This window comes from Ovis aries, chromosome 13 (genome assembly GCF_016772045.2).
Source record: "Ovis aries strain OAR_USU_Benz2616 breed Rambouillet chromosome 13, ARS-UI_Ramb_v3.0, whole genome shotgun sequence".
In the NCBI taxonomy this organism is placed as follows: Eukaryota; Metazoa; Chordata; class Mammalia; order Artiodactyla; family Bovidae; genus Ovis; species Ovis aries.
This window is the reverse complement of record NC_056066.1, coordinates 64312061-64325406: the sequence shown is the minus strand read 5'-3', so window position 1 is coordinate 64325406 and position 13346 is coordinate 64312061. Positions and strand designations below refer to the sequence as shown.

At 38.7% G+C, this 13346-nt stretch overlaps 1 protein-coding gene across 2 annotated transcripts in view; it reads left to right on the top strand.

The window, feature by feature from the left end:
* TRPC4AP (transient receptor potential cation channel subfamily C member 4 associated protein) overlaps positions 1-13346 on the top strand; it is a 70324-nt gene that overhangs the window by 38867 nt on the left and 18111 nt on the right. For both annotated transcript variants that reach the window (XM_004014517.5, XM_004014516.5), the window contains exon 8: positions 6029-6214. In XM_004014517.5, the coding sequence (XP_004014566.4) occupies positions 6029-6214 (186 nt within the window). The remainder of the gene's footprint in view (positions 1-6028; positions 6215-13346) is intronic.

Sequence of the window (13346 nt, the reverse complement as noted above, 5' to 3'; positions counted from 1 at the left end):
TTAAAGTGCTAGCCATTATCTGAGCCTTCAGAGAGTTATAATCTCTTTGCCTCAGTGTTGAGGGCTGCTAACTGATCAGGGTGGTGGTTGCTGAAGCTTGGGTAGCTGTGGCAGTTTCTTAAAATAAGATAGCAGTTTGCCACGCGGATTGACTCTTTCATGAATGATTTCTCTGTAGCAGGCAAAGCCGTTCATAGTAGAACTTACTTCAAAGTTGGAGTCAATCTTCTCAAACCCTGCTGTTGCTTTATCAACTAAGTTTATGTAATATTCTTAAATCATTTGTCATTTCAGCAGTCTCTCTTTTTATTGAGGTATAGTTGATACAAAATGTGTTAGTTTCTGCTGTACAGCAAAATGAATCAGTTACGCATATACATACATCCACTTTTTTAAGAAATTCTTGTCGCATATAGGTCATCACAGAACTCTGAGTAGAGTTCCCTATACAGAACTTCTGCTATACAGAAGTTTCTTACTAGTTATCTATCTTATATATAGTAGTGTGTATATGTCAATTCAGCCTTCCAGTTTATCCCTCCCCTGCTTCCCCCTTAGTAACTGTAAGTTTGTTTTCTCCATATATGACTCTATTTCTGTTTTGTAAATAAGCTTATTTGTACCTTTTTTTTACTTTTAGATTCCACATATAAGGGGTATTATATGGTATCTATCTTTCTCTGGCTTACTTCACTCAGTATGACAGTCCGTAGGTCCTTCTGTGTTGCTTCAGGAGACACTATTTCATTTTTCATGGCTGAGTAATACTCCATTGTAATACCACATCTCTATCCATTCATCCATCAGTGGACATTTGGGTTGCTTCCATGTTCTGGCTGTTATAAATAGTGCTGTGATGAATGTTGTGGCGTGTGTATCTTTTTGGGTGATGGTATTCTCCAGGTATATGCAGGGCTTCCCTTGTAGCTCAGTTGGTAAAGAATCTGCCTGCAGGGCAGGAGACCCAGGTTTGATTCCTGGGTTGGGAAGATACCCTGAAGAAGAAAATGGCAACCCTTTCCAGTATTCTTGCCTGGAGAATCCCATGGACAGAGGAGCCTGGCAGGCTACAGTCTGTGGGGTAGCAAGAGTCAGACACAACTTAGTGGCTAAACCACCAAAATATATGCCCAGGAGTGGGATTGCAGGATCTGACTGGTAGCTCTGCTTTTAGTTGTTTAAGGAAGTAGAGGTGTACATAAGAGTCAGCATTGGCTACCATAACAGGATAGCACAGACTGAGTGGCTCAAACAACAGAAATTAGCTTCTCACAGTTTTGGAGGCTACAGGTCCAAGATGCAAGTGCCATCAGGCCTCTCTTCCTGACTTGCAGATGGCCACCTTCTCACGCCTTCAGGGTGACCTTCTCTCTGCACATGCACAGAGAGCTCTGGTGTCTCATCCTCTTAAATAAGGATACCATTCCTGTCAGATTAGGACCTCATTTTATGACCTCATTTGATTACCTCCCTAAAGACTCTGTCTCCAGATACAGTCATGTTGTGGATTAGGGCTTCAACATAAGAATTGGGGTGGGGGAACACAATTCATTCCATTATAGTATGGAAGGCTGAAGCGTGTAGGATGTTGTCAAAAAGTTTTTGTTTTGTTTCTAGTAAACTGCGGCTGTGAAATAGTTTTCTTGACCAGCAAAGTCATGATTTATGCTATCTTCCTGCCCCTCAGTTAATGAAAATGTCAGAGCACTTTATAGGCTGCTCAGAAACTACCAGTTATCTCTTCTGTTGATTCAGATGGGAACAAATGGATCCATCTGTGGGGAAAAAGTCTTTCAAATTTTAGTCAGAGATGTAAATAAAGCCTCAGGCCTGGCAGTTATCAATTTATAGGTGACACCAGGATGAGAGGGGCTGATTTACACAGCATACGAGCTAGAATGGAATTCAGAATCCTCTCAGAGATCTGGAAAGCAGGGCCTCAACTGCAGCAGAAAAATTTACAGGAATATTTTGGAAATACTGATGTTTTAACAAGAGAGACGAGGTCTGCTTTTGCAGAAATTATTGGAAGTTGTGGATGTTTTAATGTTCAACTGGTTTAACATTAGCAGTGTGTGTGGTGACTACTGGTAAAGCCGTGAAGAAGTACAAAGATTGTACAATGCTGGGGTGCCAGTCCCCTGAGATTGTGCATAAGTTGGTGAGTAAAATGAGGCCAGTGAGTTTTTTCTGAGAAGAGAATCCATAACTTTGATCAGCTTTCATCATCAGAGAATCCATAACATTCATCAGAGATGCTGCTGCTGCCGCTGCTAAGTCGCTTCAGTCGTGTCCGACTCTGTGCGACACCAGAGACGGCAGCCCACCAGGATCCCCCGTCCCTGGGATTCTCCAGGCAAGAACACTGGAGTGGGTTGCCATTTCCTTCTCCAATGCGTGAAAGTGAAAAGGGAAAGTGAAGTCGCTCAGTCGTGTCCGACCCTCAGCGACCCATGGACTGCAGCCTTCCAGGCTCCTCTGTCCATGGGATTTTCCAGGCAAGAGTACTGGAGTGGGGTGCCATTGCCGAGATGAGTGACTAACAAAAGCTCAGGACCCTGTGGGGTGGGAATCAGTCTCAGAATCCTAAACACTGGGCAGGTCACATCTGAATGGCTGTGTTTGGTGTTCACGATGTGTAGACTAGGTCTTAGGAACTGCCCTCCGAGGAACAGTTAGGAAAACTGGGCTGTTTACCTGGAGAAAGAAGGTGTGACTAAAAGTCCATGTTTTTGAAATTTTTCATAATTAGAAATTTTTAGAATTCAAACTCATTTATTTTATTTTTTGTTGGGGGGGCGGGAATCTACAGATTTTTTTTTTTTCTTTTCCACAAACTACAAGACGAATAGCAGGTATACAGCAGAAAGTTTGTTCTCCTCCCATTGGTGACGTATTACCAGTTTCTCATCGGTCCCTCCAGAGATAATCTGTACATGCCCAGCCACGGGGGTGGAGGAGAGAATGGGAGAAGACTGGCTCCTTTCTGTTTGTACTGATGATGATGTAAGATAAGCACCATTCTGCCTCTGACTCTTTTCAGATAACTTTATCTTGCAAAGCATCCCATTCCGGTACATGTAGAATTACCTGATTCCTTTTTACAAGTGGATAGCCATTGTATGGGCGTACCGCAATTTATTTAATTAGTCCACTGTTGATGGAAATTTGGTTTCCCTCATCTTTGTTCCTACAAATAACATCCTTATGTATAGAGTTTAATGTGCTGGATACTTGCCTTTTAAATGTTGATAGATGTTAACAGATTTACCTTCCCTAGAAATTACTAGTTCATCTTCCCACCCTGTATACCCTTCCCAGTATAGGGCTATTTTAGATTTCTTGATATTTGTCAAACTTGATAAGTAAGAAATGGTATCTCAAAAGAAACAAATGTAAAGACAAAACCAAAAAATTCAATCCCAGTATATTTTTATTACTTGAGGTGAGAGTTACATTAAAAAACTAACCACTTAATTCAGTGACTTATAGTACATTTGCAGTTTGTGCGGCCACCACCTCCATCTAGTTCCAAAACATTTTCCTCAACCCAACAGGAAACCCTGAATACATTCAACAGTTATTCCCTAATCCCTCCCCCTGCACCCCCGTGGCCTTAGTTGTGTCCAGCTCTGTGCGACCCCACCAGGCTTCTCTGTCCGTGGGATTCTCCAGGCAAGAATACTGGAGTGGGTTGTCATTGCCTTCCTCCAAGGGATCTTCCCGAGCCAGGGATCAGACCCCTGCATCTCTTAGGTCTCCTGCATTGGCAGGCAAGTTCTTACCACTAGCGCCACCTGGGAAGCTCTGTTCCCCCCAACCACTGGCCATCATCTGCTTTCTGTCTGTGGATTCATCTGTTCTGGGTTTTTCATATAGATGGATTTTAAAAATGTGTGACCTTTTGTATCTTGTCTCATACCTTTTTCACTTATCATGATGTTTTTGAGGTTCATCAGTGCTGTTGAATGTCAGTGTTTCATTCTTTTTTGTGTGTATATAACAATTTGTGTATCTATTGATGGACATTTGGGTTACTTACACCGTTTGACTACTGTGAATAGTGCTGCTCTGAACACATGTATTTGTTCAAGCACCTACTTTCACTTCTTTTGGGTATGTATTGGGTTGGCCTAAAAGTTCATTCAGATTTTTCTGTAAGATCTTACAGAATGAAAACTTAGGATGGAATTGCTAAGTCATATAGTATAATAATTCTGTTTAACTTTTAGAGGAAAAGTTAGTTTAAATGTAGTTTTATTTCATCTTTATTAATGAGGTCATACATTATTTTATAGTCACTAATTTGTAGAGGATGGAAAGGGGGCTAAGATGATTTGCCAGTTTCTGCTGGGACTAAATTCACATGACATAATCCTCCTAACTAGTTATTTTGTTTTTATTTATTCTATTTTTAAAGACTTTTCTTTAAAGTTGTATTCTTTTAGGATTTATTTTAAATTTTTTGTTATGGGAATCTTCACACATATAAAAGTAGAGACATGTATATAACAGTATAATGATCCCTGTTTACATATTACCTACCTTCAACAATTATCAACTGATGGCCTGTCTATGTCTCCTCCCTTCCTTACTTTGGATATTTTGAAGCAGATCCCAGATGTTATTTCACCTGCATATATTTCAGTGTTTCTATAAGATGGTGATTCTTGAACCATAACTCTTAATACCATATTATACTCTCCCAATGTAATATTAATATGTTGATATTTTGAAATATCTATTTGTTAATTTTTTATTAAATGTTACATTTTCATGATTCAGAAAATCACAAATTCAGAGAGGTGTGCACTGAAAACTTCCCCTCACACTATTCCCAATGGCCATATTCTCTTTGCTTTTGGCAACCACTCTTTTCTGTCCTTCCAAGATTTAGTATATCCACAAGCAAAGAGGCACAGACATTAGCTTTATTTTAAAGAGCGTTAATTTTGGGAGCCAAGATTTGAACCTGAATTCCCTGCCTTCAAAGTTTATTATGTTGTTTATGCTGACCAGAATTTCTGTCTTACTCATCATTGTGAGGACAGTGGAACTGGTGGAAATAGGAGTTGGGTGGTTAAGTTGCTTTCTTTACCTTAAAAAAAAAAAGGTGTGTGTGTTATAGGAAAATCAGATAATTAAGTAATTTTAAAAGAAGTATTCGTATCCTTTCCTACTCAGGAGCAGCCGCAGTAAATACTTTGGTATATATCCTTCCATTCTTTATATGTGTGTGTATATATATATACATTATGTGCATATTTTAAAGAAGAAAACTTTAAAATTTAAAGAAATTGGGCTTAAGCCAATACTGTTTGATAATTTACTTCTTTAAGAAGTAAATTAAACACCTCTTCAGAGTTGCTGTATAAAGACATACGTGTCATTGTTTTTAGTATCTGTGTATTGTGCTCCATTGCGTGGATGTATTGTATTTAATTGGTATGCTATTAATGAACATATAGTCATCTGTGACTTTCGCTGTTATAGAATCACCAGTGAACCTCTCTGTACAGATACCTATCTAGCTATCTATATGTAATTAATTATTTCTTTATGGTGAATTCACAGAAATGGACCTCTAGCTCAAAGAGAGGCAAGGTCTAGAGGTTATTCCAGTTTATATTTCCACCAACTGATATGAGAGAGCCTGACTCCCTGCACCTGCTAAAATTGCTCTTATTTCTCTACCTTTATTACTATTTTACCTTGGGTGGGCATTTCATTTTAAAAGGAAGTTCTAACTGCTGTCATCTTAAGAGTCATTCCTCTGGGTGGGATGCAGGGAGCAGGAGGGAGGCTCAAAAGGGAGGGGATGTATGTATGCATAGAGCTGATTGAGGTTGTTGTACAGCAGAAACTAACACAACATTGTAAAGTAATTATGTTCCAATTAAAAAATAAAAACCCAGGATTTTCACCTAAAGAGATCATTCCTCTCATGCAGGTGAGGATCTGGTTGTCTGTTGAGAGCTATAGCACTGGTTTCTGTGGTCATATTTCCTCTCTTGTTTTTCCTCGGCAGCGGCCCTCCTCAGCATCCCTGGCTTTGTCGAGCGGCTTTGCAAGCTGGCAACTCGAAAGGTATCAGAGTCAACGGGCACAGCCAGCTTCCTGCAGGAGCTGGAGGAGTGGTACACGTGGCTGGACAACGCTTTGGTGCTAGATGCCCTGATGCGAGTGGCTAATGAAGAATCTGAGCACAATCAAGGTACCCGGGGCAGGTCTCCTGAGAGGTGGAGAGTGTTCCTGTGGGTTCCTAGAGCTATTCTTGACCTCTTTTCCAAGGAGAATAAGTTGAAATTGACTCAAAAAAGAATCTCCCTCAGGGCGGTCCTGAATCATGATTGTTCAGATTTTAATAGCAAATGGCAGAATTTCTTGGAGCTCCCTCAAAGCAGACCTGATTTCAGGGACAGGACCTTTATTACAGAACCCAAAGGACCAACTGGAAAAGCATTACCAGAACATTCTTAGCAGCCCAGAGGATCTTTCTCTGTCCGTGCTTCTTCCTACACATTTCTTTACTCTTCTCCGCTCTCCATTCTGATGAGTATGCCGCCTGGAAATGTGTGGACTCCTAGTCTCAGCTTCAGCTTCTCGGTGAACTGCTCTGTTTTAGATGAGGTGCTCAGCCCAAAGCATTTGACTCTGGGGTCAAATTGTACAAACACAGGAATTCCCACTGGAATCATGCAGATAAAAGTGAAGGGAGCAGTTTCATTCCTGGGATACACAACAGCAGCAGCAACAGACATCCATGTAAAGTCTGTGAAAGTTGTTCTCAGCATACAGCGAGTAGGGAAACATTTCTTCCAGAAAAATCTACTAAAATTGGGAACCTTGAGAGCTTGTAACGCTGGAATTTCTGCTTGATGCAAGTTCCACTCTAGCCAGGTGTGGCCAGAAAGACAGGGCTCTCTCAGCTCCCAGATAAGGATACAGAATCTCACCGGGAGGGACAGGCTCTCATTCCTTCTAGCTCCAAGTGGAAGAGGCTGAATTCTTGATGAATACAGCCATGAGGGCAGGGGCTCCTTTCCTTCTCCCTTCCTTTCCCTTCCCAGTGTGTTAATTTCATACATTTATGTATTGTAAAATGATTACCACTATAGCCTTACTGACACCTCTATCCCATTAACATTTTTTTTCTGGTGAGAATATTTAAGATCTACTGTATTAGCAACATTCAGGTATATGATAATGGTATTATTAGCTGTAATCACCATCTTCTCTGTTGGACACCCAGAACTTATTAATCTTATAACTGGAAGTTTGTGTTCTTTAACCAATATCTTCTCATTTTCCCGACTCCTAACCACTAGTAACCACCACTCTGTTTCTCTGAGTTCAGCTTTTTTTAGATTCTACATTTAATTGGTATTATACAGTATTTGTCTTTCTCTGACTTATTTTACTTAGCATAATGCCAGGGTTTCCTTCCTTCCATCCACCTCCATACCATACTCATAGCTCAGAAGCTTGGCCCAGTAGGCCAAGAATTCTGTGGCCCTTATCACCTTGCCCCAGTTCACTTGTGGAACAGAGGTTCCACCACATAGAGGCAAGCTGAGAAGACAGTAGAGGCTATCAATCCTGCTCAGAGTAGTAGCACTGAGATTTTGCCAGGCAGAGAGGTAATAGGTAAGAACAGAATGTTGGGAAGTTTGAGCTCAAGGTCATTCTCAGAAACAATGTAGATTTTTTAAGAAAATAAAAGGACTTATTTTTAATTGAGAATTAAAAGTCAAACCATATGCCAGCTAGTTCCCCCAGAGAACCAGGGAAAGAAGTGGCTGAGAAGAGCTTAAAGCTGAGGTCACAAGAAACCTCAGCCTCAAAAACTACCCCTGCCTGAATTTAATTGAATCAGACTCTGGAGCAATTTATGCCTCAAGGCTTTTGTCAAAAACAGTAGAGCAGTCAGCTAGCAGTTAGTGGAGCCTGACAGCTGAGTTTCGTATCAGATGAGGCAGAAAGTTTAACAGAGATGAGGGAAAGATCCAGACAAAGAGAGCCCTGCTAAAACACTGTCATCCAGGGACACATGCCCAAGGCTGGCAGAGGGGCTCATCAGTCCTCAGAGACGTAGACTTGACCACAAATGGCTAGGCAGGTCACTAGACAAGAAAGCAACAGATCAGTCCTCAGAGAAGTAGACTTTATCCCCAAGTAGCTAGGTAGGTCACCAAACAAATAAACAAGAAAACAGCAAACCAGTCCTCAGAGAAACAGACTTTACCACAAGTGGCTGGGCAGGTCACTGAACAAACAAGAAAACAACAACATGCCCTGAAAGGAGGAAGGGGAATCAGCCTCAAGAGTTGCCATAATATTTACCTAACATGTCCAATGTTTAACAAAAATTGAGACATGCAAAGAAACAGGAAAATATGACCCATACATAGGAGAAAGCAGGCAAAAGAAATTGCCTGTGGAAGAGCTCAGATGTTAGAATTAACAGAGACATCATAATTATGGTCAAAGAGCTAAAGGTAACTATGCTCAAAGAAGCTCAATGAGTCATCAAATAGAGAATATTAATAAGCAGATTAAAAAAAAGTCAAAAGGAAGTTCCAGAGATGAAAAATACAATAACTGGAATGAAAAGTTCACTGAGAGAAAGGAACAGGAAAATAATATTCAAAGTAGTTGCTGAAAACTCCCCAAATTTGATCAATGTGTACACATCCAAGAAGTTCAAAGAACTACAAGTAAATAAAAGAATTATACCCAGGCACATCATAATGAAAATGCTGGAAGACAGAGAAAATCTTGAAAATAGCAAGAAAGAAATGGCTATGACACCACCCTTATGGCTAAAAGTGAAGAGGAGCTAAAAAGCCTCTTGATGAAAGTGAAAGGGGAGAGCGAAAAAGTTGGCTTAAAGCTCAACATTAAGAAAACTAAGATCATGGCATCTGGTCCCATCACTTCATGGCAAATAGATGGGGAAACAGAGCAAACAGTGTCAGACTTTATTTTTTTGGGCTCCAAAATCACTGCAGATGGTGACTGCAGCCATGAAATTAAAAGACGCTTACTCCTTGGAAGAAAAGTCATGACCAACCTAGATAGTATATTCAAAAGCAGAGACATTACTTTGCCGACTAAGGTCCGTCTAGTCAAGGCTATGGTTTTTCCTGTGGTCATGTATGGATGTAAGAGTTGGACTGTGAAGAAGGCTGAGCACCGAAGAATTGATGCTTTTGAACTGTGGTGTTGGAGAAGACTCTTGAGGGTCCCTTGGACTGCCAGGAGATCCAACCAGTCCATTCTGAAGGAGATCAACCCTGGGATTTCTTTGGAAGGAATGATGCTAAAGCTGAAGCTCCAGTACTTTGGCCACCTCATGCAAAAAGTTGACTCGTTGGAAAAGACTGATGCTGAGAGAGATTGGGGGCAGGAGGAGAAGGGGCTGACCCAGGATGAGATGGCTGGATGGCATCACGGACTTGATGGACGTGAGTCTGAGTGAGCTCTGGGAGTTGGTGATGAACAGGGAGGCCTGGTGTGCTGCAATTCATGGGGTCGCAAAGAGTCGGACACGACTGAGCAACTGAACTGAAGTGAACTGCCCAAGATTATCTCAATAAGATCATCAGAAATGATAGCAGCCAGAAGGGAGTGAAATGACCTACTCAAAGTGCTGGGAAAGAAACTCAGCCAAGAATTATATCCAGTAAAACCTTTCAGAAATGAAGGTGCATCCCTTAAGGCAATAAAAATAAAAACAAAAATAAACAAAAGAGACCTAATTGAACTTACAAGATTTTGCATAGCAAAGGAAACCATAAAAAACAACAATGACAAAAAGACAACCTGTGGAAGGGGAGAAAATATTTGCAAATGATGCAACAGACAAGGGCTTAATCTCCAAAATACACAAACGATGGGCAGAAGACTTTAATAGACATTTCTCCAAAGCAGACATGACAGATAGCCAGTAGGCCCATGAAGAGATGCTCAACATCACTTAATATTAAGGGGATGCAAATCAAAAGTTCAGTGAGGTCCCACCTCATACTGGTCAGATTGGCAGTCATTAAAGTCTATAAACAAATGCTTTAAAAGTTGTGAAAGAAAGGGAACTCCCCTACACTGTTGGTAGGAATGTAAGTTGGTGCAACCACTGTTGAAGACAAGGTGGAGGCTCCTCAGAAAACTAAGAATCACTGTATGGTCTAGCAGTCCTATACCAGGCGTATAACCAGATGAAGCTGTAATTCAACCAGGTGCATGCACCGCTGTTCACAGTAGACAAAAACATGGAAATAACCCAAATGTCCGTCAGCATATACTAATGAATAAAGAAGATGTGGTATGTACACATAATGGAATACTACTCAGTCATAAACAGGAGCAAATAATGCCATTTGCAGCAACATGGATGCAACTAGAGATCACCATACTGGGTGCAGTAAGGCAGAAAGTGGAAGACAAACACCGTATGATATCACTTAATATGTGACATCTAAAACATGACACAGATGAACGAAACAGAAACAGACTCATAGACACAGAACAGACTTGTGGTTGCCAACCACAAGCGGGGGGGAAGAAGGACTGGCAGTTTGGGATTAACAGATGTAAACTATTATATACAAGATGAATAAACAAAAAGGTCCTACTATATAACACATGGAACTACATTCAATACCCTGTGATAAACTATAGTGGAAAAAGAATATTTTAAAAAAGAATGTCTATACACGTATAACTGAGTCACTTTGCTATATAGCAGAGATTGGCACAACATTGTAAATGAACTATGCTTCAATTAAAGAAATTTTCTTTTAATGAAGGTGAAATAAACACCTAGATAAACTGCCTAGATAAAGAAGAACTTAGGGAATTTGCTGCTAACAGATCTCTCTTATGAGAAATACTGGCTGAAAGCAAGTGACCTCAGCCAGTAATTCAGATTCACACGCCAAAAAAATGCAGCATCAGTAAAGGTAATTATAATAATTTAAAAGACAATATAAGTGCATATTTTTCCTTAACTAATCTCGAAAGCAGTTGTGTAAAACTGTGTTTATAATTATATTGTTGAACCTATAACAAATAGAAAAGTAATATATTTGACAATAACAGATCAAAGAAAGAGGGTGGGACCAAAGTTGTGTTGGAATAAGGAAATTGTTATAAGATAGTAACTCAGGAATTGACAGGAATCTGAAGAAAATCAAAATGGTAAATAAAGAGGGTCATTATAGAAAATTATAAATATTTATTCTCCTTTCTTTTCTTGGCTTCTTTAATGGACATACAATTTTATGAAATAATTACAAAATGTTGTGTAACAATGTATTGTATAGTACATTGTATTGTTTGGTTTTCAGCATATGTCGATGTAGTATACATAATAATAACAGCACAGAAAGGGAGGAGAGGGACCTGTAAAAGCCCTGGAGTTAGTTTAAATCTAAAAAAGAGTCTGTCAAGATGTATATGGCAAGAAGCCCTGTAGTGACTGCTGACATAGTAACTTTAGAAATACAGTTAAAGGAATTACGTTGTTACACTAGAAAATATTTACTTAATACAAAAAATGTTAAAGAAGAACTAGGGGAATACAAGTGAGCTTTAACAAGACAAAAAGTAAAAGGCAGAAGTACATTCAGTTTTGTCAGTAATAACATTAAATGCGAATAGATTAAACAATTCATTCAAAAAACAGATTGCCATGTTGGGTTTTTTAAAACTATCCATTATATGCATCCTACAGGATACACACTTTCTCTTCAAAGATAGAAATAGGTTGAAAGTAAATGATAGAAGTGTATCATGCAGAAGATAACCATTAAAAACTGTAATGGCTGTACTATAAGAGAGACTTTTAAAAAAAAGTTATCAGATTTATAAGTAGATTTTATAGTAAATCTATCAAGATTTAGCAGTTAAAATCACATATGTATCTAACAACAGAGCCAAAAATAAGTTAAGAAAGCAAAAACAGATTCGAAGAGAGGAAATAGGTCAACATAATAGTTGGAGACTTTAATAACCCAGTTTCAATAATGGATAACTATGTAGAAGATCAACAAGGAAATAGAAGACTTGAGCAACACAGTAAGCCAACTAGACTAAATATATATATATATATAGTGCATATATATATATACGCACTAAACCCTAAAAAAATTTCAGGAAACTTAAAAAAAAGGATTAAAGTTGTAGAGTATATACTTCAATTAATAGTAGAAAGAAATTTGGGAAATTCACAAATGTGTGGAAGTTAAGCAGTCCACTTCCAAATAATTGATGGTTCAAAGATAAAATCACAAAGAAAACTAGAAGATACTTTGAGATGAATGAGATGAAATTAAAATGATGACACAACATACCAACATTTATAGAATTTCAACTAAAACATGCTTAGAAATTTATGGCTGTAAATGCCTACATATAAGATTTCAAAAAAATAACCTAACTTTCTGCTTTAAGTCATTGAACAAAGAAGAGCAAACCACATTCCCAGAGCAGACAGATGGGAAGAAATAATAGGATTGAATTGGAAATTTATAGAGAATAGAAAAACAGTGGAGAAAATCCACAAAACCAAGAGCTGATTCTTTGAAAATATCAGCAAAATTGACAACTCTTTAGCTGCACTGATCAAGCAAAAAAAATGAGACAAGATTCAAATTACTAAAATCAGGAGTGAAAGAGGATATATTATAACCAACCTTACAGAGATAAAAGGACTATAAGAGAATACTATAAACGACTATATGCTAATAAATTAGATAACCCAGCTGAAATGGAAAAATTATAAGAAAGACACAAACTCCTGCAACTGACTCAAGAAGAAATAGAAAATCTGAACAGACCTATAACAAGAGATTGAATTAGTGATGAAAAACTATCCCAAAAACAAGTCCTGGCTCAAAAGGCTTCACTGGTTAATTCTATCAACCATTTAAAGAAGAAGTAATGCCTGTACATCACAGACTTCCATAAAGTAGAAGAGGAAAGAACATTTCTTAATTCATTCTGTGAAACTATTACCCTGATAACAAAACCAGAGACATCACAAGGAAATTACAGACTAACGTAACTTACAAACATATATGCAAAACACCTCAACAAAAATACTAGCAAACCAAATACAGCAACAAAAAAGGATTATATACCTGATCAAGTATGTATAGACTAAATGGAATTTATGCAAAGCTGACTCAGTATATGAAAGTCAATTTAATATACCATATTGATGGAAAAGGGACGAAAACTACATGATTATTTCAGTAGATGGAGAAAAAGCATTTGACAAAATCCATTTTAAGATAAGAGCATTCCAAGTGGGAATGGAAAAGAACTCAACCTGTTAAAAGGCA